The 27,398-nt window shown below is 38.0% G+C and overlaps 3 protein-coding genes across 4 annotated transcripts in view; 1 reads left to right on the top strand and 2 right to left on the bottom strand.

Moving 5' to 3' along the window:
* The window catches only part of LOC108727721 (uncharacterized), a 49,499-nt gene extending 49,247 nt beyond the window's left edge, over positions 1 to 252 (bottom strand). For both annotated transcript variants that reach the window (XM_018455939.1, XM_018455940.1), the window contains exon 1: positions 50 to 252. In XM_018455939.1, coding sequence (XP_018311441.1) covers positions 50 to 153 — 104 coding nt within the window. In that variant the 5' untranslated portion in view covers positions 154 to 252. The remainder of the gene's footprint in view (positions 1 to 49) is intronic.
* Positions 253 to 425: 173 nt separating this feature from the next.
* Positions 426 to 9,916, top strand: LOC108727695 (transmembrane 7 superfamily member 3). The gene is made up of 8 exons (XM_018455898.1): positions 426 to 628; positions 4,784 to 5,125; positions 5,540 to 5,808; positions 6,702 to 6,873; positions 7,298 to 7,465; positions 7,599 to 7,730; positions 9,363 to 9,626; positions 9,696 to 9,916. The coding sequence occupies exons 1-8, from the start codon at positions 529 to 531 to the stop codon at positions 9,914 to 9,916; spliced, it is 1,668 nt and encodes a 555-aa protein (XP_018311400.1). The 5' UTR covers positions 426 to 528.
* Positions 9,917 to 15,142: 5,226 nt separating this feature from the next.
* The window catches only part of toy (paired box 6 protein twin of eyeless), a 29,182-nt gene continuing 16,926 nt past the window's right edge, over positions 15,143 to 27,398 (bottom strand). Inside the window, exons 5-9 of the mRNA XM_018455893.1 lie at positions 25,753 to 25,917; positions 25,257 to 25,339; positions 20,390 to 20,613; positions 19,790 to 20,049; positions 15,143 to 15,695 (exon numbers count right to left, since the gene is read on the bottom strand). Coding sequence (XP_018311395.1) covers positions 15,607 to 15,695; positions 19,790 to 20,049; positions 20,390 to 20,613; positions 25,257 to 25,339; positions 25,753 to 25,917 — 821 coding nt within the window. The 3' untranslated portion in view covers positions 15,143 to 15,606. The remainder of the gene's footprint in view (positions 15,696 to 19,789; positions 20,050 to 20,389; positions 20,614 to 25,256; positions 25,340 to 25,752; positions 25,918 to 27,398) is intronic.

Raw genomic sequence — 27,398 nt, 5'->3', positions numbered from 1 at the left:
GGCGACAACGAGGCAAAAGTTGTCAAGCCTAGGCTCCGGTGACACCCACCTTGCCAGTGGACCACTCCTCTTGGCTCGCTGGCCGAGGATCTTCTCGACTACGGTGACGTTGCCGCTTCTTGCTGCCTCGAGCAGCTCCTGGTCCTTGCCCATGGTCCATTTACACCGCGATCAAGCCGCGATGTTCGCCCGCACACTTGTCAATTTGTGTTTTCACTACGATTACTCGCGTTTCATTGATCCAACGTGGCCATCTTGAGCGAACTGACGCGCCGCCGTACGGCGGCCTAGCGAAACTAATTCCTCGATGAAATTCATAATAAGAGGGAGTGAGAGGACGCGAGCAATCCCGTACGGCTTATGAATGGAGCGAGCGAGATGGCACAATCGTGCGCCACGAACGAGCACGAGCTCGTAGAGCCGAGTGTCGAATGACAGCTGTTGCGTCGTACTGATTCTCCGTCGTCTCAACGAAAACGCCGGTTCGCCCTTAAACAGTAACTTGAACGAATAAATACGTAATACGGAATGTGCGCCGACATGAATCGAGCCGTTATCTTTCTATTGGTTTTGTCATTATTCTTCAGTAACGAGACGGTGGCGTTAGGAAATACGGCTACCGAATCCGGTAAGCGTACATAACCTCAATATTCAGCAAACTTTTCATGAAATTGTAAACAGTATCTTTGGGTAAAACTTAGGACGATATTTATTGTTTATTCTTATTTTAAGGTCGTCTCAAATAATGTCTGAAGATGCTGATACGCGCTGCTCTCTAATTTATTCGTAACATCTTCAGACTGTACTTAAAACTGCCTTAAATTTAAGAATCGACTATGAATATCAGCCTTAGAACTATTAATAATATGCAAGTATCCGGATACTCGGATATCTTCTCATTATTGAAAATATACGAATATAATTCAGTCATTGTTTAAAATATGGATATAACCTGCATATCTACTCCTCCTATCTATTCCAAATATATGAATCATACTTAGGCCTGGCTCCACCCCAAAATGTAAGATTAATTCTAATTTTGATTTAACTACAAACATCCTTTTTATATTTTTATGAAAGGGACACTCCCATGTTACGTTACAGTATATTTATCTTTTTCCAATTCTAGGAATATTCTATAAGTATATAAAGTTTATCTGAGTCAATACAGGATGTATGAGTGTGATAATTCAAAGAGATAGATATAAATGTATACATTTATAGATTTGTTCATTGGAGTTCTGGTTCGAATTTTTAATTTAATCTAAGAATATTCTTAGAATTAGAAAAAGATAAAGAGTAAACTGAACCGAGATAGAAATTATTCTTACATTGATGGAACTGTGCCTTAGATATTTGAATAATATCTGTTGATTATCCGAAATTAGTAATATCAAATAATTGAATACTTACATATTTCCTGAAAAGTACAGGTAATATCTAAATATTTGTATAATGCTAAATACTAAATTACATTATTCAATATATGTGAATATCTAATATTCAAGTTAATCGAATATAAGTGATTAACACCTGATAACTACTTGAAATGTACGAATAATATCTCAATAATTTCCAAAATGCTATAAAATGTGTGAACAATTTATAAATATTTGTATGATCATTTACTATTCTAAATATACATATTTTAAAATGTGCAAGTACTCTCTAAAAGTAAATCAGTGTATTATTACTTCAGTGCTACATTTGTAACTGATGTAATTAATAATCAGCGAATATTTACTATTTTTCAATAATAATACACTGATTTTTTTACTTTTAGAGGTTATGATTTTTACAGATTGAATTTTCTAAAAGTGAATCAGTGTATTATTATTGAAAAATAGTAAAGCTGCGTTCGAGAATACACATAGAATGCCTCCAAATATCATTCTATCTTTGTTATTAATCGAATGTTAAACAAGAATAAATTGATATCTGGAATCACTCAGTGTGTATTCCCGAACGCAGCCTAAATATCCGCTGATGATTACATCAGTTATAAGGGTAGAGTATAGCACTGAAGTCACTGATTCATTTTTAGACAGTAGAAGTAGACATACTAAACAAATCTGAATATCCGTTCACTATGCAAAATTAGTAAGTAACATTCAAATATTTTAATAATTATGTCATTCATATTATTTGTAGAGAAAAAATGATATTTTTATGTAAATTTTTATTTTTTTAGTTATATTCAACTTGGTGATAAACAGTAATTTATTAATCTAAGGTTAATATAAAATACATTGAAATTATTAAGACAGGAAAAATTTATAAAATTGTTTAAATGAAAAAAGACATTATTATATGACTATTTGAATGTTAAAGTGGACTCTCCCTATTTTGCAGAATCTGGTTTCTTCAGGTCTATTTGAACTTTCCTATGAAGTCCAAATAGTTTGAATTTTCACAGAAAATTTTGTATGTATTTAGATATTATCAGATTCAGTAGTTTCTTTTCATGAACACATTCTTCTAGCAATACTCTTATGTTGATTCTGTCTCTATTCTCATGAATTTACTTGAGAGCCTCAAGAATTCACTTCTCCCCTGCTTCATAAATACCCCTTTACAGACTTCTTAAAATCATTTTTAAATGATAACCACAAAGATGTTTAACATTCTGCAATGTTTTTTGTTAAAAATTCCGGAATTCATGTTATTCGTATTAGTTTCAATTCATGTTAGTGTCAACCATAGCTCAGTTATAATAACGTTTATAGTAATAAGAAACAGACGTTCTCCTGCTCTGACCATTCACTCTCATTTGTAATAACTATAGTATGGTTCGCGTTATCGGGTATTTTAGTTGCTGGAGATTCCGATTTTTCGATTACCTTTACAATTAATTTCGTTATTGAGTTATTTTATTATATATTAAGTTGTTTATGTCTTCGGCTTCTAAGAGCAAGAAAGCTTCTTCATCGATTCCTGAGTCTATAAGGAAAAGAAAGAGAATGAGGTTATGCAGCATACATACAATATGCGGTCACGTTTTGATTTGTGCCTCTCGATGTTATATTATTTTGTCAATTTTATATTGGCATTTTTGCATCACTTACTTTTGAATATGTCCAAGTAAGAGTCTTATCCCTACTCTTTAAGATAATTTTCGACTTTCGTATCCATTATGTTTTCCGAAGTCCGATTGTTAATCCCGATGTCCACAATGCTAGAAATCGATCCGAGATCTCGGACAGAGAAAGAATTAACAAATCACATTTGAACAATTTGGTCGCATGACCAGTGCGATTGGTCAATTCTTTCTTCATCCGAGGTCTCGGATCGATTTCTAACATTGTGGACATCGGGCTTTATAATTTTTTCGACCTCAATTATTATAATCGATATATTTTATAAAAAACTAATTAAAATTTTAATCAATGTAGCTCTAACTCACCTACGTTATTGCCGTTGGGCGAGGCATAAGCTGCTATCAAGCGCCAAATTCGTCGAATTCGTCTGTCAGATTTTTTCGTTTGTAGTAACAGAGAGTTCGTTTCTTATCATATTTCACTACACTTCATTTCGCGCACTCTGTGCGGGTAACCAAATGGCTCCCTACGATGGCAGCATATTTGAGACGGAAAATTTCGGTTCCTCTAACCAAAAGCATTTGTTAATGTAAACAGCGCTTCAATTAGTGAGAATAGGTTACATGTTGCTCTAACTGAAACTCAACTAACTGAATATCTCTGCCTGATACAGCCGAAATGTTTTTTTCCGTGGCAATAGGATCATTTTTTGCAAATGGGACCTAGGATCGGAAGGTGTCGTTACATCGCTAGCAGACAGTGTTCGAAGAAGATCGGACCTCGAAATATCTCAAAAAATATAAGTTTTATAAAAAATTGTTTCAGATAAAAGTTATAAGGTATAAAAAGATCTATTTACTGACCTTATGAGTTTGAGCTTGGGTCGCGAGAGTCAGGTCGAGATTGCCTTAGGCAAGATCGATGGCTGATCCAGCCAGTGAAGGCAACAGTACTGTTCGGAGTATGTACAGCAGTACACAACAGTACTGGTCAGAGTACATAAAACTGAAGTCTACAAATAAATGAAGGTTTTTATTTGCTCTAATCTATAATAAAAAATGATCTTGCCTAAGGTAATCTCGACCTGACCTTGGCGACGCCACCCAAGATCAAATTCATAAATAGATCTTTTTACATCCTACAACTTTTGTTTGAAACAATTTTTTATAAAACTTATATTTTTTTGAGATATTTTGAAGTCCGACCTTTTTTGAACACTGTCTGCCGTAGTGTAACGACACATTTCCGATCCTAAGTCTCATTTGCAAAAAATGATCCTTTTAGTGCCCCCGACAATCTCTGAAAGTTTGTCGGTTAAATTTTCGAACATCCTGTATAGCTCTAATATATCTCTACATTATATGTCAATGATTGCGATCAATAAATAAAAACTAATCTATTGTTTTTGGAAAATGAGATCTGATTTTTTAGATTTACACGTAATTGCTATTTATCTAATTGGTTGCACTATGCTTTGTTTACTTTATCATAATATATAATATAGATATTTTTTTGGACAGAGAGAGAGAGAGAGAGAGAGAGAGAGACGTCTAGGAATATATATTTTTGTATTGTTTTATATTTAGAACAGGGTTATCTGTAACTCGCTCGTGTCGCGTTGCATATTAGATAAATAGCTCTAGACATGAAAACATTACAGAAATGTTTAATTTTTCACAATAAAGTAACATGTAATTATCGTAATTATCTTCATTAATATCGACGTTCGATGTATTGTATTGCAGACAGCATCGGGATAACCGTATCTTTATTGAATCATCGTGAGAATGACGCATTCAAACAACGAATAAATTTAGCCCCATTTAATCGCTTAAACATTACTGTGAGAGATGTTCCATCGGATATTTGGTTTATTGTTTTACAAATTCATACATTTCAATACAATGCAACGTTATCTTACGATAAAGCACTACTTGATAAAGTGGCGGACAGAGGATTATTCGGATCAAACATTGGTCTGTATTTAAAAACATACGATGTAACAGCTCCAATACAGGTATTCTTGAAGCATGAAAACGTGTACAATCTCGATGCATTGCTCGTGATTGTCACATACGGTCGAAATGGTAAGTACATATAAATAATATATATCTCTATTCTTTTCATATTTTCCTTTTCGAGCAACATTCATTTATGGAATTAAATTTAACATCGACACAACACTGCCTATTAATATAATATAAAATGAATGGCCATGTATATATAAAGACAATTGCAAAAGGATAATATTCGTGTGATAAAGATCGAAAAATTATATGCTGTATTAAATTAAATAACCGTGTTACGTTGATCGCGATAGCACAAATAAATCGCAAATCATACCAAGACGCATTCGATTAATTTGCGGCGCATCTCTATTATCCGTTACGCGTAAATGGGTTAAATAGCTACGTTTTCGACGGCAAGCGTAATGACAAAATTGGTCGAGTATCGAGAGAATTCATCAGCGTTGTACATTCGTTGATTGTTGTTCTCTGCAGCGCCGGTACCGGGTGGTTGTAACATGGAATTCGATATCAAAGTATCACCGTATCAAAAACTCCATGCAGAAAACGAAATGATATTAGTAGACACACAGCCAGCCTCAATTCTTTTCTCCAATGGTTCATCGATTTCTTGTGAAAAAAGCCCAATACAACACAAGATGTACCGTCTTTATCTGCCTAGACAGGATTTTACTCTGGATACATATTTCGACGCGATCACGAGAATGCTGACCGTGCAAGACATTGTGCAGAACGGTGACGAGGTATCTTGTAATATTAGACAGATAAAATTTCAATCTCATACCAATAAATACCGATATCATAGAATTGATATAACGCTATCGTTATTTTTTATATGAATTGTTCTAATATACACGCACTATAATTATAGCGATCTACAAGCGATCTACTTTGCTAACAAGTTGTTGATGCTTATTTACTGTTCGCAAAATGCATCTTATAATACTGGTCGACAATAATTTGTTAAATAGGTTATTTTTGTTTATATATATTTTGTATGCTATATTTTTATGCTGATTTTAAAAATGAAGTTAGAATTTATCCTATAGCCTTCAATTTTTTAAATTGATGTATCTTTTTTAGAAATTTATACATTTTATTAACAATAAGTCGTTGTATAGTCTTTTTGTAATTAAAATTATTTATTTTTGTCTGAAAATTATTTATTTTATGAGCAGAAAATCATGTTAAATTTAGTAGCTATTTTTTCTATGAATCGTTTATTTATATCTAAGCGAAGGAAATAAGTAGAGGAATTTTTTAATGTATATTACTAAAAAGTTCTGCTTGCCTCAAATTTGATAAACAGATTTGAAATCAGTACAAAAAATACTTTAAAATCGTTCTATAAAATTAATTTAACAAAAGAAAAGTGAAATTTTGTCAAATAGTAAATCATCAGAAAATATCAGTTTATAAAATTTATAAAATTTTTAAATGTGCATATTACTATTATTAAAAACATTGCTTTTCTTATACATTTATCAAGCAAATTTGAAATTAAGATTAAAAATGCTGTAAAGAACACTCTCAGATTAATTTAACATTAAAAGAGTGAAATTTTTGTCGACCAGTGTAATTCACGATTAAAAAAATCAACGTATTAATAATGAGTAATTAATAATATTTTTGATAGATACCAGCAGGTACTCTCACGAGTTCTATGAGACGTATCTATAGTGCGTACACCGGCACAGGATCAGTGTATGCCACAGTTGCTATTTATGAAAATTACTCTTCAGCTTACGTTCCAACTTTTACATACGCTTGCAGTCCTCTGCTCTATCCAGAAAGTTGTAAAGTTTTAAGTATGTTTTATCTTTTTTAAAAAATATTTTATAGCTGAACTAGTACTTTTTGTACTTAAAGTGAAATAAGTATAAATGTTTGAAATTTGGCAAAAGCATGAAGGAAAGTTCTAGTGCAGTCTACTGCAGCAGTAAAAAAAAACAAATCTTATATTTCAACATAATGATAGCGAATAATATTTGAGTTTTATTTGAAACGTTATGTTTTTGCACGAAACATAGTTATATGTATATACGACGATAGAATAATTATGCCTCTTTTTTAATGAGATAGTATTGCAAAATGTGAAATTTTTTTTAAGCAATTATTTTTTATCTTCCCAAACACTTGAATATCTCTTGGACATTATAATTTAACAAAATCACATATTAAGTGTCTCATGAAAGATTTATATAATTATTTTCCATTTCGTCATTTTTTCAGATGACGCATTCGCACATATAATTTGTGCATTGGTCCTGATAATAGGCTGCCTATCTATTATTATAGGATATAAATACCCTTCTATAGATCGTTCGTTACCGAATTGTATGATAGGTGGTATCTTAGGATACACTATAGCATTGAGTACCGGCGATTATAGCATCGCAAGTAATCATGCATACATTAATTTTTATTGAAACATTTCAATGAAGTCATATATGTTTAATACAATTTATCTCTCATACTTTAATTTATCTCTCGAGAAGGCACGCGCGATTTTAATGACTCTTGTCTCTTTCAGTCAACGTTCTAATAGGTTCGACATTTGCTATACTTGCTGCAGTCATATCGACTCTTTTAGGAGCTTGTATGTGGTTACGCAATATATCATTGGGATTCTTATGCACATGTATCATATATCTCTATGCTCCAGGTACGTACTATATCTTGACCAAAACCGCGTTTCAAAAAACTGCATGGCTTGCAATGTTATTGAATAAAGAATATATTAACTGTCTCGGTCTCTTTTCTAAAGAATACCTTATGTATTCTTTGTTCGAATATAGTTAATTCAATAAATCAGAAATAATGGTCCTAAATGGTTAAGTTGAATCTTCAGTGCTCAAATAATTCCAAGGAGTAAACCGCTGACCAAAATTGTGTACACCAATGCCTACTAACTAATGCCCAGTAATGCCCAATTTTTATGTTCACTAATATTCTAATAATGCCCATTAATGCCCTAATAATGCATGACCTCATACCGCTTATTATAATATACAATTCTCTTAAATAATGCCCAGTAGTGCCCCAAATTGTACACCGCAATGCTGTCAGCAGTTTACCCCTTGAATAATTCTGTGTGAATTTATATATTCATATCCACAATCCTGCAAACTGCGCGTCGAATTTAATTTTCAGTTTTGAAACACAATTCTAATAATAGAAATAGCACAGTAATATAAAAAATCAAATTGATAAGTAATTTAATAATATTAATGCTCATAGGTATCTTAGAAAATGTTAGTAATATGATGCTGATAAATATTTGTGAATAACATTATTGCGAAAAAATTACCTATAATTAATTTACGTCCCAACCATCGCATTCCAACCAATGCTACAAGTCTCGCAGTACTAACGCGTCACAAAATGCAACATAGAATACAATAAACATGAAAGGATAGGGAAACGAAGGCGGGAATCGTAGGTAGCCTCTCCACGCCGCGGTGCTCGCGAAGGGCTGTTGCGAATTATAGGAAAATAATGAAAGCCAGGCTTAAAAGCGGAGGGATAGAGCCACGCTGCGCTGCCACCCCGAAGTTAGTTCGAGTTTGGCGAAGGGATGAGAGGCGCACAGTCAGTTTCTCCCCGTAGCTTCTATCAATGCTAGCCGCTCATGTGGAAACCTCGCCTACCGAATCCCCCATGCAGAAGCGGCATGGCGCATTCACGTTGCCTCCCACCTTTCTCACCATAACGCCGCGACTACCCTTCGTCTACCCTCGCCCGGACACAAACGCAAAAATGCGCCCACCACCATCGCCGCCACCGCGCGCGGGATACGCGTGCGATGCTCCAGGGTCTACCCTGTCGACGAGACTCCCACGTCATAGTGTAACCAGCTTGGAAGATTCGCATTTACCTAATTGTGTCCCCGTTTATTTATTCTGCACCGGAACCTATTTAGATTACGCGATGCGTGCATGCGCAACTGTACAGGAGCAGCGATTCGGACCCAATTCTATCCCGTCGACAGATGATCGCGATTGCTATTTACCCTGAGTCGACCGCTTTCACCCCGCACACCAGCGTAAAACGAATGATTATGATGTATCTGGGCGTCTGTTAATTAGACAATTGAAATTTTCACACGCGACAACGACGTACATTGAAATTACAGCGACAGAAATATGGAACATTCGATTGTTAACAGGTTCGACGAGATCCTTTCGTCTTGGTTCATATTAATGTTTTGATGATTTGGATCTTATTTCCAATAATATTTCGAACTTTCTGACTCGGTTTCCCACTGATGCACTGATAACTTATCGATTTCTTGTAGCGTGGATGTTTTATGTTTTGGAGCACAATTGGTTATTCTGGCCTATGTTCATAAGTCTAATACTTGCCACAACCATACTTCTGATGACAATATCCCATGTTGCTGAAATAATTGCACGTGCGATTTTCGGATCTTATTTCGTAATCGTCGCAATCGATTATTATACTGGAAGTAATTTGAAATATATTATTATTACCATAATCAGGAGGATAACTATACCTGGATTTAATTTAGCGTTCGTATATCCTCCATTTCAAGGTGCAGGTATGTCTTCTAGCTTTACTTTATGTAATACTAACTCGATATTATGCTCTATTCATTCTGTTTTTTCAGATGTAACTTTGATAATTGTCTGGAGTGTTCTAATAGCAGTACGATTTATTATACAATCATATACTTTTTTGTGTTGTGAGAAAAAATTTACGACAGGATTAAAACGTAATACAGAAACAGAATCTTTACTATATAACTATCATGATGACTATTCTACCGAAAGACATATAAGAAGATCTCACAACCAGTCTCGATATTATAAACGTTATATAATATTATAAATGTTATAACTAATGTTGCTAATATTGCATATAATGATTTTGATATAAAAAAATTTTGCAATTTTTTAATATTAATTACTTTACAGCCTAACTAAAATAATAATATAATTTCATTTAATGGAATTTTATAATTATTAAAATCAATCTTTGTTAAAAATCGATTTAAGTCGCAAATCTCAATTGATATACTTTGTATAAGCTTATATAAATATTATACGTACCTGTTTTCCTCTTCGTTCTTCATCAAATATTAAAATGTGATATTTTCTTTAAATAGGGCATAAAATTACAACAATGATGCACAACGTCTATATTGAGCGTTTAACATTCTGAGTTCTTTTTTATATTTTTTTAATATGAAAATTTTATTTTTGTTTAATCATTACAATGTTTATTTCTACGTTAATATGTATACCTAAAGTATACTAATTTTATTTTTTACGAAACTAAATTAAAATATTAATAGCTATTAATTAAGTTGTGCAGCATTATTAGGCGATTTTTGGCGTGTTTCTGGTATAGCACTCAAAAGTAACCGCGACTAAGGCTATCTTCATTTTCAGGGATCAGAAGACAAAGATAGCCTCAACCGCGGTTGCTTTTGGTTGCTCTACCAGAAGCACGCCAAAAATCGCCTATTGTAACTTACTGTAGAGTTTATATATATATACAATATCCGATATTTTTTTTACTATTTTACAATATATTATATAAAAATTTATGTGGACCATATGTATTATGAATAAAGAATGTTGATTTGGCTTTAAAATGAAATAACATTTATTGAATCGAGACAGTGACACCTAACAGTGGTTCTCTATTTCCTACTACTTACAATCTTAAAGTTAATCACAGCAACAATATTATCTCATTATTCACAACACTTACATAGATTACTGTCGCAATAATATATTATTCTCATTAATAAACTTGTTAATACTCATACACTGTAGTTGTTATTAGTAATATCATTACAGATAATAAGAAAGACGCGTAACCACTTCCGCGTAACGTTGGTTGGTTGTATAACGATTAAAGCATAATTTCGCTGAAACGCATTTTACATGCATGAAATTGCGGTAACGTTCAATTCGCAAAAGTTCTATGCAAATGCAGATTTACAAAGGTAACATAATAAATGAGAAGTACTTTAATCTACTATTCGCGAAATGCACAGCCTGTTGCAAGTGCAGCGCCTGTTTGCAGAGAATCTTTGTGCAGACGTGTATAATACGCAACCATTTAGTGGATACGTATTCAGTTCATCCCGGAAGATTTCTTCGAGTAGAGCAATAATATCAAATGCAAATGTTTTCATAATTTATTTTTTCGACGTTATATAATCTTATTTTTGCAATTATCCTTCAATTAAGAAAAGGAAGATCAATTAAGCCTATAAACACGTAAGTATATAATATTTTGAAAAAGTTAATTAGTGAGAAATTTATTCATGAGGAAGATATCAAATATTGCAGTCTACTTCGGATCCTTGTGAATTTTTTAAATTCTGGGCGCTTTATATCTTTCTTAGATGTTTACCTCTTTCTCTATTTTATTTTAGAAATTACATATTTATTAAAATCATAAAGAAAGCGAGAAATATTTCTTGAATAAAAGTAAGTTAATATTGAAAAAAATTTTTCAAGGATCTTTCTTCACATCAAATGAAATTTTTATAACAAGGAAGTGGTATTGGCTGATTTAAATAAAAGTTGTCTCGAACTGGAGTTATCATCGCGAGATCAATTTTACAGCGGCGCCTTTTAGAGATGCACCGAAGATTTTCCAGCGTTTTCAGTTGACGCTGACGTTTTTATTTTCGTTTTCTTCCAAAAATATAAATTTACTAATTTACACAGTACACTCTCCATTAAGTGCTCTTCACGTATAAACGTTCAACAAGTTTACACGAGCCCTACGTGACCGTGTAAACGCCGACGAGAAACGAGCGACACTGTTCCGAGTGGCGTAATTTTACACATACTTCACACGTTACTGTTTAACACAATGTATATCGTCCACGGTTATCTATTGGCTGCTGATTAATTGTAGAGAGTTCGTCACCTACATTTATTACGACACGCATTGTCGATAAAACGATCGTTACGCGTTACCGAGGAAAAAAAAGGAAAAACGCTTGCAAATATTCACATCGCGACAGAAAATATCGGCATATACAATGTTGCCTCCTGAAAAAAAGCCCTATCGAGTTCTGGAACGATAAAATTTGAAAATATCGAGTTGCTGTTTTCACGCCGTTTTTTCCACACTATACGAATCAATGACTAATTATTCGACGCGATCGTGCGGCGCGACTCAATTACTAAAAAAACGTGCTACTCTCCCGTTAGGTGGTGATCGAAATGCATCGATTAAATGGATCACGGATATAAACACCCATTGAAATCGCAATAAGTCCGCACAGGTGGTTGACATTTCTCCTTGCGATTAAAAAAAAAGATAATCTAGTTTCATGAATAATCGCCAAATTTTTATTTTTGTGATTTCTGAAATTATTATTGTAAAAATTCCACAACGTAAAGTAATAATATATCGCTCATAAAAATATTGTAGCTTTAAAATAAACGCAATAAACGCAATCGCCTTATTCGTAGGATTACTCTTTTAAATAATACGTATGAAATATGCAAAATTTCTGTATTTTTTGTAATCTTGTTGATGATTAATTTTACACGTATTATTTGCGTATTGAGATCTGTTCCAAAACTCGTCTTGAAACGAAAAACTTACGCGTTCGACGTGTGTTTTCGCGAAATGATAGGTGAATAAATGTAGGCTCAGATCATTTGATTTTATTGAAGTTCTGCTGTTGCACGGTGTAAGTAACGGAGTCATCGTTTCGGTGAGGGAAAACATTGAATACACGGATAAGATGTTGCGTAGTTTATAATGTGGATACGTTCGAACGTAACTGGAGAATTCGTCTAACTTATTTACGTATATATACAGTGATAATTATTTCTAATGTACAGTACTGGTTTAAAGAGAGTAACAAATGCTATTTTACAATTATCTTTATACAGCATAATCGAAAGAATGTGCTTCGATCGTGTGCGCGGTGACGATTAACGAGTTCGATGCCAATATAAGATTTCTCGTTACTGCGAGCACCAATATTTGCGATTCGTTTGTAACGACGAATCCGCTTCCTCGGTCCATTAGCTCAGCGATACATTTACATTAATAGCAATAAATACCGACGCAAACGTCCATGCTACTTGCCTCCTTCGGGCATTACTGTGACATTTACGAAATCTTCTCTATGATTACGTCGGTTTATTCTTCATGACCTCATACGTCACTTTATTATGGTAATAAGGATGGTACAAGCTACAGATTGGATTGTCTTAATCTAGAATCGTGTATCTTGGACCGGAATGAACGTTGTGGAGAGACGTGTAAATAAAGAGTTTCAAATCGAACATTTTCGCCTGCTGTCATTGCTCGCAAATGTGTTTAAATATAGTTTACGCGAAATTTAAAAAAGTGCTATTCGCGTTACTACGTTAAAGAGGATCTGAAACTGTAATATTGTTATTCTCGATAAATCTTGCACACAGATCTCGAGGTTTAAATCTAGCATAATTTGAAATACACGCGGCGATTTTTATTGCGTGTCCGGTTGCATTTGCAAAGCGTGCGATAAATTCACGCGTGAAAAACCACTCACATTAATAATAATGTAATAACAATATTTTTATCGAGTACAACAAACAAATAAACAACAGAAGATATATAAAAAAATTGCAAATTTTTTCGCAAAAGAATTTTTTCATTTAAAAGTATAAATAAAAAGTCTAATAAAATATATTATAAATTAATATAAATATATATTACAAAATTATTTCCTTTATATCTCTGAGATATTTTTCGCGAATAAATTGTCGATCAATATACACTATTCACGTGGATTAGGGCCGCAATATCCTTTCGAGAGCAGTGTCTTCCGACGCCATATCTGTCGACAGACACGATGGCCGGCCTTGCTAAAAAAAAAGCCGCCCTCCAGGCAGCTATCAACCCCCGCAAACCGTTCCCTCCCGCAACGAAATCAGCCTCATCGAGAGACTACCACCCTAAACTCTCGCGAGAATATATTTCGGCGGGAGCCGCCTACGTGTCTGCGGCTCCCTTTCAATTTCCACGCGGTTCGCGGCCGCCCTTACACGAAGGAAAATATTTGCCGGAAACCGATACAACGTGCGGCAAACAATATGCGCCCGGCGCTATCCAATAAATCCGGTAATAAAGCTCCCCGATACCGAAAAACGAGAGCCGCTGTAAATTTAATGAATGCTCTTGACATCGATCGACTTCGGGAAAACTAAAAGGGAGAATTCGCGCATGTCGGACGAAGTGAAAAATAACTTTTCCGGCACATTATGACGCTTATTAAAAAGATTCTTTTGTAGCAGTGAAATTATCGGCAAATGCACGAGAGATCACTTTCAATTTGTGTAACGAATATCTTAAGGAAATTATATTTTTTTTTTGTACAAAAATAACTATGACGATAACTAGTGGTTCTTCACGCGAAAATCCTCGACGTGATGATGAAGGTAGCGTAACGTAAATCATTTACACATACTATCGTGAATAGGTAATTACCCTGCGTGACCCGGGGTCATGCGTATACATCTACGAAATCTAGATCAGACACGAAGTGGAAGATGGGTAAAATTCATTGGTTCGAGCTCGAATTGTAAAACTTATTGTGCTGTCTAAAATATTCCGCTCTGTGTAATCACGTTGGTAAAAAATCTTTTCATTCAATTTCAAAGAGGATTTAATTGCGGCATGCTGCCGCTCCATTACTGATCGCCAATGCGGGCGTTGGCAAATTTACAAATTGTTCAAGAAGGGGGGGAAACCTATCCTATCTCCTAATCCTAATCGAATAGTTTCGTAGATAGGTATTGCCATTCAGAAAATTGACGGTCGTAAACATTCGAGGACGCGAGTTATTAATCCGACATGCGAGGAAATTACACGATTAATGATATTAACTCTACGAACAATTAAATATTGTTCGATCAATCGGAACACTATAAGATATAATTGTAACGTCATTTATCAAGCATGCTGTCGATGTTTCTGATAAAAAGCCTTTACCAACTTGTGGATGGACAACGCGTTCGTTAATAAATAAATGATCGCGAAATTAAACAAACGAAATTCTTCAACTTATAAGAAGACGAAGAAAAATTTCGGACACTCGTATCATTATTCGGAACTGTGTTCATTCCACGCACAACCGACACTAACTGCGCGTCTTCGATGCGATTGGCGTTACGCTGTCGTGCGAACTATCGGAAGGGCGAGATTTCCTCGTAGCGTCTCTCTTCGCGTCTACCGTGGCGTCGCGACGGCGATCGTCACCGTCGGCAATCAAGCGCGAGGAAAGCGCCGCATCCTATATCTCGGGACAAGGGATCACACTTGCGCGACGGTACACGGATCACGGAAATTCAGTCGTTTCACTCACTGGTGTCGGAGTTGTGCACGGGGGTGGTCGCCGGTGTGCTGGGGGCCTGATGCTGCGTCGACTGCGTCGGTATCCCGAGGGAAGCGAGGAGCGGTCGTGGCACCGCACCCGGGGTGGCGCTCGGCGGCGGCGGGCTCTCCTGCCCTACGAGCAAGCTCGCGGGCGGGAACCCGAAGAGCTGGGATCACTGGAGCCTCGGCCAATAGTTGCCTGCCAGGTCCGGGGTCTGCGAGGGAATCTGCACCGGCACTGAGACGCCGGCTGATATCACTCCTGAAACAGTTCGAGATGTCGGGGGATTGAGCGCATTTGCGACGGCACGAGACTCTGGAAAACGGAACGGGAAGATAAAAAGTAATTGTAAACGAGCGAAGCAATACGGATGGTACAAATGATGGGCTGAACCGTGGCACACAAGAAAGAGAAATTTAATTTTCCACGCGAAAGAACGTTTTGCTGAAGTATCTAAAATGTTGGTTAAATATTATATGTATATACAGATCTGAAAATGATTCCCTAGGACCATAAAAATAATTATGTAAGACGCCAAAGTGATTGCTAGAATGTCAAAACTTTTGGCAGCATTGCTCATTCTGCTTGAAATTCCCATAAAATTATTTGGTCCAACAAAATTATTTCAAATTTTTATTTAGTTAAATTTTTAGATACTTCAGCAAAATCATTCTTTCACGTAGGATATCGTTCGATAGTCTCGAAATTGATGGATTATCCCAAGATAAAATGTAATTGTCTGTGTCGCTTTAAATAAATTAAATTATTCATCTTGTCTCATTATTATTTAATGATTCAATTTATTTCATTATTTTGTAACACTGCATGTATCTTCTTGATTAAGAAAATACAGTTTCAGCAACTTGCAACGATCGCGACGATCGTTGCGAGCGGAACGCGTCATTAATCGCGTGAAATACAGTAGGACTAATTCGCTAAAAACAACCGAGTACGTATTTACGGGAAACGACATGAAACGCATTCGCGAGTGTCGCCCGCGGCGACAGTTGTATAAATAGGATTCGGTTATGATAGCGCGCGGCGGCTTCGCACACTTCTGCAATTTGAATTAAACACCTTAACGAGCTGCGTCTAATCCAATATAAACTTCCCGCGAAAACATTTACGCTCTATGGGCCTCGCGTCGTAACTTCGTTCCTCGCAAGAGCTATAATTATGGCATAAATGCAAGATGGGTAATTTGGCAAACGTTGCAACGAGGACGCGAGCCATATTTACGTTAACCATGGAACTTTTATTCAGTTAAAAATTAACATATTCAGAATATCGGAAGTTAATCATGGTACAAAGGTGTGAAAAAATAGAATGCTATTCATTTGCGTTTCTGAAATTCAACGATAATATCAAATACACTGAAAGAAATTTAGTACGTACACAGTAAAAAAAATTTGTGTATTTGTGTTGGAAACGGTCTACTCACGTTTGTGTTAACAGTTTGGGTTGAGTTTTTTATTAACATATTCGAATATGTTAATTTAACATAATGTGATTATGTTATTTGAAGATTTTTTGTAAAATTGATATTCAATGTTTCTTAGTGTCAAAATGACATAATTTATGAGTGAATGAACAAGTAACATAAAAATAATGTGTTTTAAAACGTAAATTCTAAGACAAATGAATGAAATATGTGTTAATTTAACATATCATAAATGTTAATTTTCTGAAAAAAAAAATTCGGTCTGTTTACAAACTGTGTCGATGTTATCTTTCTTTGTATTTATTCTTTTATATAATATTTGTGTTACCTTCTAACATATTCATCTTGTGTAAAATTAAATAAAAAATTTGAGTGGACCGTTGAGTGGACATGCGATTTATGTTAAATTTAACACATTTTTTTCAACTGTGTATAATAACTATTTATTTTGTTGATATGTGACTAACAAAAACTTTTTTACTTTTTTATTTAAAAATTGTATTGTTCTAATCAAAATTTGGTTAAGTTAACCGATTAAAAAAATTTTGATTTTAATAGAACACAATAATTTTTAAATAAAAAGTCAGAAAGTTTTATTAGTCACATATCAACAAAATAAATTGTACGTACTAAACATTTCTCTCAATGTAGTGTTTAATTCAAAGATGACCGATGTGGCAAAACAATTACTTGTCCACGCAACTTTTTAGATTTCGACGTTCAATCGCGTCTTAGCAATCTCTCCAGAACTTCTCTTTAACTTCATATCCAACGAATACTGTCATCTCGATGTCGAGGGATTAATCGAATATCCGTAACTCTCTCGTTCACTACATCCGCCAACTGCGAAGCAAACTCACGCGGTTACGCTCGTTTCCGCGGTCGAATCCCGCTAACTCCGGGGGCGGCTACTTAACTATGAAAACGGCGCCGTTTGAGCCGGCAGGACAGGCGCGGCGCTAACGAGCGCGGTGAAAGTCCTTACGGCGCTCGTGCACGTAAAGCGATTATGATGGATAACCCGCGGCTCGTTCCGCACGTAAGGAGTAAGACCACGCGGGGGGAGGGGAGCAGGAGGAAAGGCGGGAAAACGAGGGGAAGGAGAGGACAGGGGGGATGAAAGAGCAGAAAGGAAGAAAGACGGCCGCGAGAAGAGTGTTCGGGACAGCGAGAGGGATAGCGGGGTGGGACACACAGTGCGCGCGTGTTCCGCAGTATTCCACCATTCCGGCTTGCGCTCCGCTCCGTTCCTGTAGGTACGCCGCGCACCCCCGTATTTCCTCCCCTTTGGGTTCGCACGTTATTGAGCGCTCGCCCAGCCGAGGCGAGACCCAACCCATCCACATCCTCTGTTCACCCCTGTATATCCTCAGGAGGGAGAGGAAGCGAGAGAGAAAGAGAGACGCGGAGAAAGAGGCAAAAGGGAGCCCGGCGGAGGGCGACGAGAGGGACGGATAGATAGATAGACACGAAGGAGCGAGCGCACCCCTGAGGGTGGAAGGGTATAGAGGCGAAGGGGATGAGAGAAAGGGAGAGAGAAGGCGAGGCGATGCTGGCTGCGAGAAGAGGCGCGACCCTCCGTGGCTTTCGCTAAACGGAAGACGAGAGGGTGAGATAGTGGAGATAGACGGAGAAAAGGGATAATAGAGGAAGAGAGTCGGGGAGAGAAAAGAAAGAGCTGAGCGGAGGAGCCAACCGGCATGAGAGAGAGAGAGAGAGAGAGAGAGAGAGAGAAGGGAGAGAGAAGTTGAGTCGAGAAAATGGAAAATTCACCAGCTACATCGGCGGGGTTGGAAAACCGCCGAACATCCCATTCTTCGATTCAGCCCAGCGGCGCCATGCGAGATTTGTTTTAAAATCCTTTTACAATTCCGTGGGCGAGCGTGGAGCCGCGACCGCGTCGTTGCCCGCTCGCTCTTTATATCTCTCTCGATCTCTCCCTCTATCTCTCTCTCTTGTTCTGTTAGCAGGACTATGTAGATTGCGTGTGAAGAGGTTCCCAGGTAATTCTCGACGCTTTATTTCGCGCTTTGAGCCGGCTAGAGCACGAGGAAGAAACGGCGGTCGCTCGCCGAGCGAAAATTGGAAACGAAAACCCCTACTGGTTTTTGACGAGAATTCGTTCGTTCATTCTATCATTATATTCTCGTACATGCATGTATCACTGAGTGCATAGAATTTTTGAAGTATAATCTAAGCAATTGGAAAGAGACTTAAGAAAAAATTTTATAGCTGTTGATATTGAGATATGTACATAATATTTTGATATTTTTGCTAGGCTAAAAATGTATCAGGTGTATAATCTTTGCAAAAAGTGACTTAAAAATTTATACTTTCCGTATAAAGATGATTGTTATGTACACGTAAAACAGATTAGTAAGAGATCAATATTTATATTTAATAATACAATTTTCAAATTTTTAAGTAAAAATTTTATTTTAATTATTTTTTTAAAAACATGTACTTCTTATTGAGAAGTAATTTTTCATTCAGGTTCTTAATCGCCTAAACTTCTTGTGTGACTTTTAAATATAATATAAAAAAATCTGTAACTTTTATTTTTCATTTTATTAAAAAATACGTACATATAATACATCTTTAATCATAAAATGAAGTTTGTAAAATGAAAAAAAACTAAGAAATAACGAGTAATAAAAATCAATTGAAATATTAAATACGCTTAATCGGAGGAAAATCGCAGAAGAAATTAAAAGATTTTTTTTAATTAGATAAAAAATACCGTTTATTATTTGTAAACATTTTGAAAGACATGTACGTACATCTCCTGTAAGCTACATCGTTAGTTGCTTCCGGCAAACACTAATTATTCCTGGCTCTACCTAAATTATTCTTGAGTGACCTTGAAAGCACGAGGCACAGAGAACACGGAAAATTAGTCGTGGCGAGAACTCACCGGTTGCGGTCGAGGTTGTCGGCTGGTAAGGTGCTCCACCTGGTCCGGGTTGTCCCCCTGGCGTTGTGGGGGTGCCACCGTGAGACGTCGGGATGCCGCGATGCGGTTGCGAGTGCGCGGCCGCGGCCGCGCTGTGCGCGTGAGAATAAGACTGCGTGAGCGAATGAAGAGGCTCGTGAAACACGTACGCCGGGTAGCCTTCAGCGCGTTGCTGAAGACAGCTTCCACCCATTGACCCGCCCAGGCTGCTTGACATCGAGCTACGAGTGAGAAAAGCATCCATATCGAAAAACAACGAACTACTCAACAAGTCACGATATGCATTGGCATGCATGAACGACCAAACTCTAATTACAGTAACGTGTAATTACATTTGCAAATGGAGTTTCAGGATCTAAAAGGAGAGTTTATACAGAAATATTTAACATAAAAATTTTGAGGTTTGTGAAAAAGATTTAACAAAATTTCAGCAATCATTTTACTTTCTACAGCAATGAATATCGTTGTTATCGACTCGATCGAACGATCGAGGTTTACTCTTGCATATAAATTTTGCATTTGAGAAAAATGGTGTTACTTTAACGCAAAAAATTCTCTAACCTGTACGTGTCGGGCATAGTGGCAATCGGTTGCGGTATCGATGAGTACATGGCGTTGAATCCAGCGTTTAAGGGCAACCGTGGCGTAGCAGGGGTGGCCGCGGGAGGCGCGGTGCCACTGCTACCCCCGCTGCCACCGGCGACCACCTGATCGACGGCGGCCCTCCTCTGGTTCCGTAATTTCTCCTCTCGACGCCACTTCGCCCTGCGATTACTGAACCACACCTGCAACCGACACAATGACGGTGCCTTTGTCACGATAAGTGTGCAGCCGCACACTCGGCGCCGCCGGCACGGTATTTCGCATCATCCGCACTCGTCCGCATTCGTACTCGTTCGCGCTCGTTCACGCTTCACGACTCTCTCTTCTGCTTCCTCTCCGGAGAGAACGCCTTCACCCTCCCCGAACCACCCTGTTGTCTCGTCCTCTCTCTTTTCCCATCTCTCTTTTTTTTTCCCATTCCGCCTCTATACGACCGAGCCTCTTGTGTACTCCCCAGGTAGCGCGAAATCTAGCGGCCAGACACTCTTTTTCGCATCTCGTGCGAACAGACGCACGAGTTTGCACGAGGCACTCCTCCAATTTGTTAATTGCGATTGAGCAGTTGTCAAACGGGAAATTGAGTTACTCTTGCTCGCTTGGCCCTTTCCCATATACAGCACCCTTCTCTCGCTCTGGTCTCTTGCGCATCCTCCCTACATGTTTTTACCTGCCGCCCCTTCGTCGTCGTGCTTTTTATTTTACGCGTCTCTTTTCAAGCTTATGATTGTACTACAAATTGCAGCTCGATATCCGAGAACAAGCGTACTCTAATACGTAATATTGTAGGTAGTATACCCCTTCACGCCAATCGCGCCAATCTTGCATTAATATTATCGGGACGGGTCGAAGGTCTTCGATTATTTCTATCTGCGATGTTATTAGATTTTAAAACGTCGATTAACTTTAACCTTTATACTTTTATTCAATCGACTCCTTGTTTCTTTGCAGAGCTATAATTAGAAGGAGATATAGAATACGTCAGAATTATATAAAAATATGACATTGTAGCGAAAATATTAAAGAATTAAGAATGACTTCGATGTCTTTTCACTATGTCGAGGCGATATCCTGAATAACACGATGGAGGTTCGTATAATAAAAATCGAGAGTTTATCGTTCCCTATCCTACGCCTGCACGGATTTCCTGATTTTTGTGATTCCTTTCGGCGATAAGAGGATTCGTCCCCTTCGATATATCGGTTTTCCCTCGCCGGCACTTAGAGCAATCCATGAACCATGCATTTGACTTTCACGTCTCTTTTTTATGTGTATGTTGCAATACTGTTCAATAGTGACAATTTTACACAGACACACAATTATACGAATTTTATTAGTTTACGAATTATATGAAATCATTAGATAAATTATATGAAATTCACGCAAAATATTATTATTACATCAAAACCCGCTTTAACCGAATATGAACTTCTTCGTTTATTTAATTGAACATTTTGATCGATTTTCACTTAATATCATTTATAGAAATTTTGCGCTTTTCATGTATGATGAAATATTTTAATGCCATTCTCTATACGATTATACTTTACTATTATACAATATTATTGATTATTATGGATATAAATTTGTCCTACAATTCCAACCATTGTTGCGTTGATGTAAATGTCAATTGATGGATTCTTATTCGCGGAATGATGATCATCATTAATAAGGAGAGAAGACTCAAATTTAATAAGTTATATTTAATACAGTGAATAGTCGTGTAATTACAGCGCAAGTTTTTGAAAGAGTAATCCGCATATTTTTGCATAGTAGTGCACGCAGATGAAAATAGAAGACAAAGCAATAACGGCAATTTCCATTTCTGTCGATTTTGACGTAACGAATTATCGCGTGTGCGATATAGGAAAAAAAGAGGGATGTTTTTCGCAGCGGAAAGAAATGCCATCAACGTAGAAATACAAGCCTTCCGCAATCTCACGTATAACGCCACGCTACGAGCACGGGGGTCCTCGATTGAATCAAAAAATAAATTCTATCCTCCTGTCCTCCCATTGGTGCAGCAAATCGTGTTCGACCACCCCACCGTCAAATATCTGCCATTCGCCCGCAGCGGGCTCCTTCCGCCCAATACTATCGTCCCTCGTAAACTCGTCCTCCCTCGTTCCGAAAACTCGTCCGAATCGATCCATGCCGAAAGTCCGTGATACGAACACGTTCGGTCCTTAGTGTTACCTACTCAAAGAACACAAGTCTCCTCTCAGCGTCGTCAACGGTTGAAATGCGGTGGGAGACCGGTTTCCGACACTGGTTTCCGACCTTGAAACTTTCGACCTTCATTCACGATGTGCCAACTGGAAGCGCAAGAAATTCGCTCGTTTACACGCCTCGTAGTACTTTCAGAGATTAATGAAGCGTACAAATACTGTCACGCTGCAAATACTCTCATTTTTACCAAAAGAAAAAGATATAAACGAGAAGAAAATAAATTCTTTATCTAGAAATTGCATGACGATGTTAATACAGATCTCAGCAGATCTCGTACATATCTAACATTCAGCTTTATGATTTATTATTTGTGTCTGTTTTATTTAACGCCCTGGAGCAAAAATCCCTTTAATCCTCGTAGCGTATCGGCCATCGCGCTCATACGAGTCGACTTAGGGAATGCCGCGGATGATAATCGGCCAACGACGTGACGGTAGTACGGCGTGGCGAATCTCGTGGCCATGGCCGAAGTATATAGGTGGAAAAGCGAGGGATGGGCCAATCGGAGGGCGACCTCCCTGGGGACACGACCATGGTTGCCATGGTTGCGTCCGAGAACCCTCTTAGGCCTTTTGCACGATCCCTCGCGGTTCGGACGGGCCGCGTTTACATGCCGCGCCATGCCGCGTCGTGTGCCTTGCCACGCTGTGTGGCGTGCCGCGTAATGTGTTCTGTGTTCCATTAGAGTTCCCGGCACTTCATTCTTCGTCTTTCACATACTTTGCCATTCAACGATCGTCCGGCAATCGGTTCAACTCGGCGATCTCCGCGATTCCCTCTTTCGTCCTCTCCAGAACCTCTACTATCTTTTTCTCTTCACCCTCTTTCGCTTTCGCTCGGTCTCGCTCAGTCTTCCTTTCTCTATTACCTTCTCTCTATCTATCTCTCTCTCTCTTTCTTTCTCTCTCTCTCTCTCTCCTCCTCGTCGAACTTCTCCTTTTCCCTCCCACGCCGGAACTCCCGGTTTCCTGCACTTAGCAAGATCAATACCAGCCAACGAGGCTTGAAAACATGCGTCAACATGGTCTTGCACTGTTTGTACGTCCACATAACGCTCAGCGCGCCTGGCTACTACCACCACACCAAACCCCGCCGGCCACTTCGTCGACCCTTTCGTCTCTTCATACCGCGCTAGTGCAGGTGAGAGGCGGCAGGAGGTGGAGGGTAAACGCGGCCAAACAATGTTCGATAAGGCTACGTATGTATTAACGGTTTGACGTTGGTATTAATTATAATTATACATCACGGCATTTTGCAGCTCTTGTATGATTAAAAACTAAAGGGTGTTATCGAAATGGGAGAGTTGCTAAACAACGTCAACATGTATTATGGATATGGTTACACATGTAACAGGAAACTTAATCGCATTGAAAATAATATTTCCATGTTGCTAATAACTGTTTAGAACAGATTATTGTAGCAATGGGAAGAAAATGTAATTGTGATTCACTACAATTGTAATTCAATTGTCGAGTTATATGTAACAAAATGTAATGAATATAATGTAATGAATTAAAATAGGATTTTTGATTTAATCCATTGCTTCCGAAAACGAGTTACAATTAGACAACACAAGCATTTGAAATATATAAAGAGCATTAAAATAAAATAAGTGCATTGTAATAATTTAAAAATGTCCGGATTTTTTTAAATCTTTGAAGCTCTTTGATTGTATAACTTTTTAATTATCGCGGAGGTTAATATTTATGTTTCTCTTACTTTGATTATCATAATTCTTCTACCAGTTGCAGCGTTTGCTACATCACATGAAGAATATAAACTCGTTTCGCAGAAAAGCGATGGTGAACAGAGAGTTTTGCGGAAACTTTACGAGGAAACGAACAAGAATTGCAGTGGCATTACCCACTTTAAATGCAAGGTTTTGCGAGTTTTCTTATAATTTAAATGATTCTTATTCCGTCGAAATTCTGTCTCTCGTTTTCCACGATTCTTGACTTTGTCGACGCAATCAAAGATTCTTCAAATTTGTAGAATTTTCCAAGTCCTTCAGGACATTGGATAAAATTCAATTATCGTTTTGCAATGTATTCAGTAAAACATTTAGATTTGTATAATTGTGTTCCACATTATTGATCAAAATTGTCTCATTTAATAATTTTTTAAATAAAATTTCCAACACACATCAATACATTATTATCAGAAAAATATATGTTCTAACGCATATTCCTAAATTCTGATAAACAAATAAATCGTGCATCTGGTTACGCAAACTGGCGAGAAAAATCCCGCGCGCGCATATAAGAATACGTAAATGGCGGCGAAGCTACAGTCGGACGAAAGAGGTGACAAAATCCCATTGGAAGTCTCGCGAGCAGTATCAAGCTCTCGCCGTCGGAGGTGTTTAATGTTCCCCACGTACGACCACGTGGCCGCACGTTAAAAGCGTTTAATGAAAGGGCGTCGTCGCACTTACGCCGTTCAACCCTCCCGGGAGGAACGGGCGGAATAAGAAGAGAGAAAGACGCGCCCGGGGAAAACGTTGCGAGGGCGAGAGGGTCGGAGAGAGGAGGACAGGTGGGGCGGAGCGAATGTCGGTAGAGGAAGCGCACACACGCCGCATTCGCACATTCACACTCACCTGGATACGTGCCTCAGGTAATCCGATCTTCTCGGCGAGACGCTCCCGTGCAAACACGTCTGGGTAATGTGTCCGCTCGAATTCTGAAACGAAACCAGTTTGCAACAAGTGCTCGTTATTTAGCCGCGTCGTCGGCATTAATTATCGCGATATACACGAAACCGGCCATTGCGTATTTTCTCTCAACCGAGCGGATTCCAAAGATCGAATGAAGAAGAATACCGATTCTCGATATGTCGATATAACAATAGCTTTTCGGTTTATCGCGAACAAATATATGAAAAGTTTTAATTTGAAACTCGAGGACCAAGAAGAAAAATTATATAATTGCGAACATTACGAATTGCGAAGCATTACACGTCCAATTAAATTTTTAAACAAGGGGAAATTAATTGAAAGAAGAGTTCACAGTCGAGGAAAAGCACATGATTTCTAAAGTCGTATATACTATATAAGTGACTGTTAAGATTGATAATTTTTCGGATTTCCTACTAACCTTTCTCGAGGCTGTCTATCTGCTCGTTAGAGAAGGAAGTTCGGTTGCGCTGCAATTTCCTCTTCAGCCTCAGCCGCACTTGCGAGTCCTCGTCGCCAGAGGAGTTGTGCTCCGAATTACCATCCGAAGTTGTCTCCTGCTGATGCGACAATAGAGACCCGGTGTCTGGAACAAGAATTAATTATCTTTCCTTCAGAATGTATTGTTTCAGCCATCTTAAAGACAAGTTTTCCTCATTTACGATTACACAATAAGATTAATTTCATGTTACATTTCAAGTATAATCATAATCGTGCAAAACGATCACTGTCATTCTGCTTCCTAAACTCTGTTAAGCTTTAATCATTTTTCCATCACTTAAACAATAAAAATCCAAAATCTCCGGCATTTTTCTTGCATTGTAAGAAGCATCAATCTAATTAAGAGAGCCTGCCGTTTCGCGTCAAATCAATCGATCGATCCCGTAACACGATCCGCCGTTCTCGAGATTCCTAGACACCGCCGCGCGTTCAGGCGTGCGCGACCGGTCTTCGGGGTCGCGTCTCGTGTTGGTGCGTCGGTTCGTATGCGCGCAAGGGTAGCCCCTCGTCAAGCCCCGTGGGCCGCGATTACTTTCCGCCTCCGCGCACCACACCCTCGTCTCGTTCCATTCCTCCCGGTACCTTCCCTACATCCCTCTGTTCTGTCCGTGTCTGTCCCTCCGTACGGCGGAGAGATGTACATATATACATACACCCTTACGCTTGCGTACATAGATATGTACATATGTATTACGATATATATATATATATATACATATATATATGTATATAATGTATACATGTATATATGTAATACATACTGTTCACTCGTCAGCTGCTCGCTTTCTCGTTCGCTCATCTCAACCCCCGCGCAACCCCCAATTGGACTCGACCCTGCGAAACCCCCTCGACTAGAAATACCGGCACCCCAAACACGCCTCTTTCTTTCCCTCCGGTCCTTCCTGCCCTGCCTCATCGTTCTAACCGTCAACTCCCGTTCTTCTCCTTCCCGCGGAACCCACCCCCAAATCTCCTCGCGAACACCCCTGCGCGTAACGACCAGACCGGGAACGATCCTCGGTGGTCCGCTGCAGACGGATCGTTGGCTTTAATTTTCTAGGTGACGACGCACGCCCGGTGAAAAAAGAGAGGAGATTAGCCCGATGCTCTCTACAATCCGGCCGCTTAATGCGGCCGCTGTGGCCAAAGTGGCCGCGATCGACCGTTCGATGCATTCCTGTGCATTCAAGTGTACACTATAAGCAGCACTTTGACGTATCCAGTAAGGCATAAACTACTACTTCATAAGTGACGACGCGATTTAAGACACTCCTATATAGATTTGAACAAAAATTAAAAAAAAAAGATCGTCTCTATATTTGACTGTCTCATTTATATTTGACTCAGTGTTAGTGTTATTATCGTGAAGTCATTTGGCACGCAAAAATATATTTTGATATACTAATATACAAATTAGTTAGAATATTTATTAGGTCAAGAGAATTATATTGACATATATAATTAAGAGACACAATACAGAAGATGAATTTCAAGACTGCAGAAAAGCATTTCGGAATCCGCGGAGAATACGCTGCTAGTGAAAACACTTTTCTACCTGTCACTTAT

The sequence above is a fragment of the Mycetomoellerius zeteki genome, unplaced genomic scaffold (genome assembly GCF_001594055.1).
Source record: "Mycetomoellerius zeteki isolate Tzet28-1 unplaced genomic scaffold, Tzet1.0 scaffold52, whole genome shotgun sequence".
In the NCBI taxonomy this organism is placed as follows: Eukaryota; Metazoa; Arthropoda; class Insecta; order Hymenoptera; family Formicidae; genus Mycetomoellerius; species Mycetomoellerius zeteki.
This window is presented reverse-complemented; position numbering and strand designations above follow the sequence as displayed.

Bases quoted from the DNA above. Each gene is read 5' to 3' on its own strand.
- LOC108727695 (XM_018455898.1), top strand. From the start codon at position 529: ATGTGCGCCGACATGAATCGAGCCGTTATCTTTCTATTGGTTTTGTCA. The intron at 5,126-5,539 runs GTAAGTACATAT...TGTTCTCTGCAG, and splicing joins TGTCACATACGGTCGAAATG to CGCCGGTACCGGGTGGTTGT. The intron at 9,627-9,695 runs GTATGTCTTCTA...CTGTTTTTTCAG, and splicing joins TCCTCCATTTCAAGGTGCAG to ATGTAACTTTGATAATTGTC.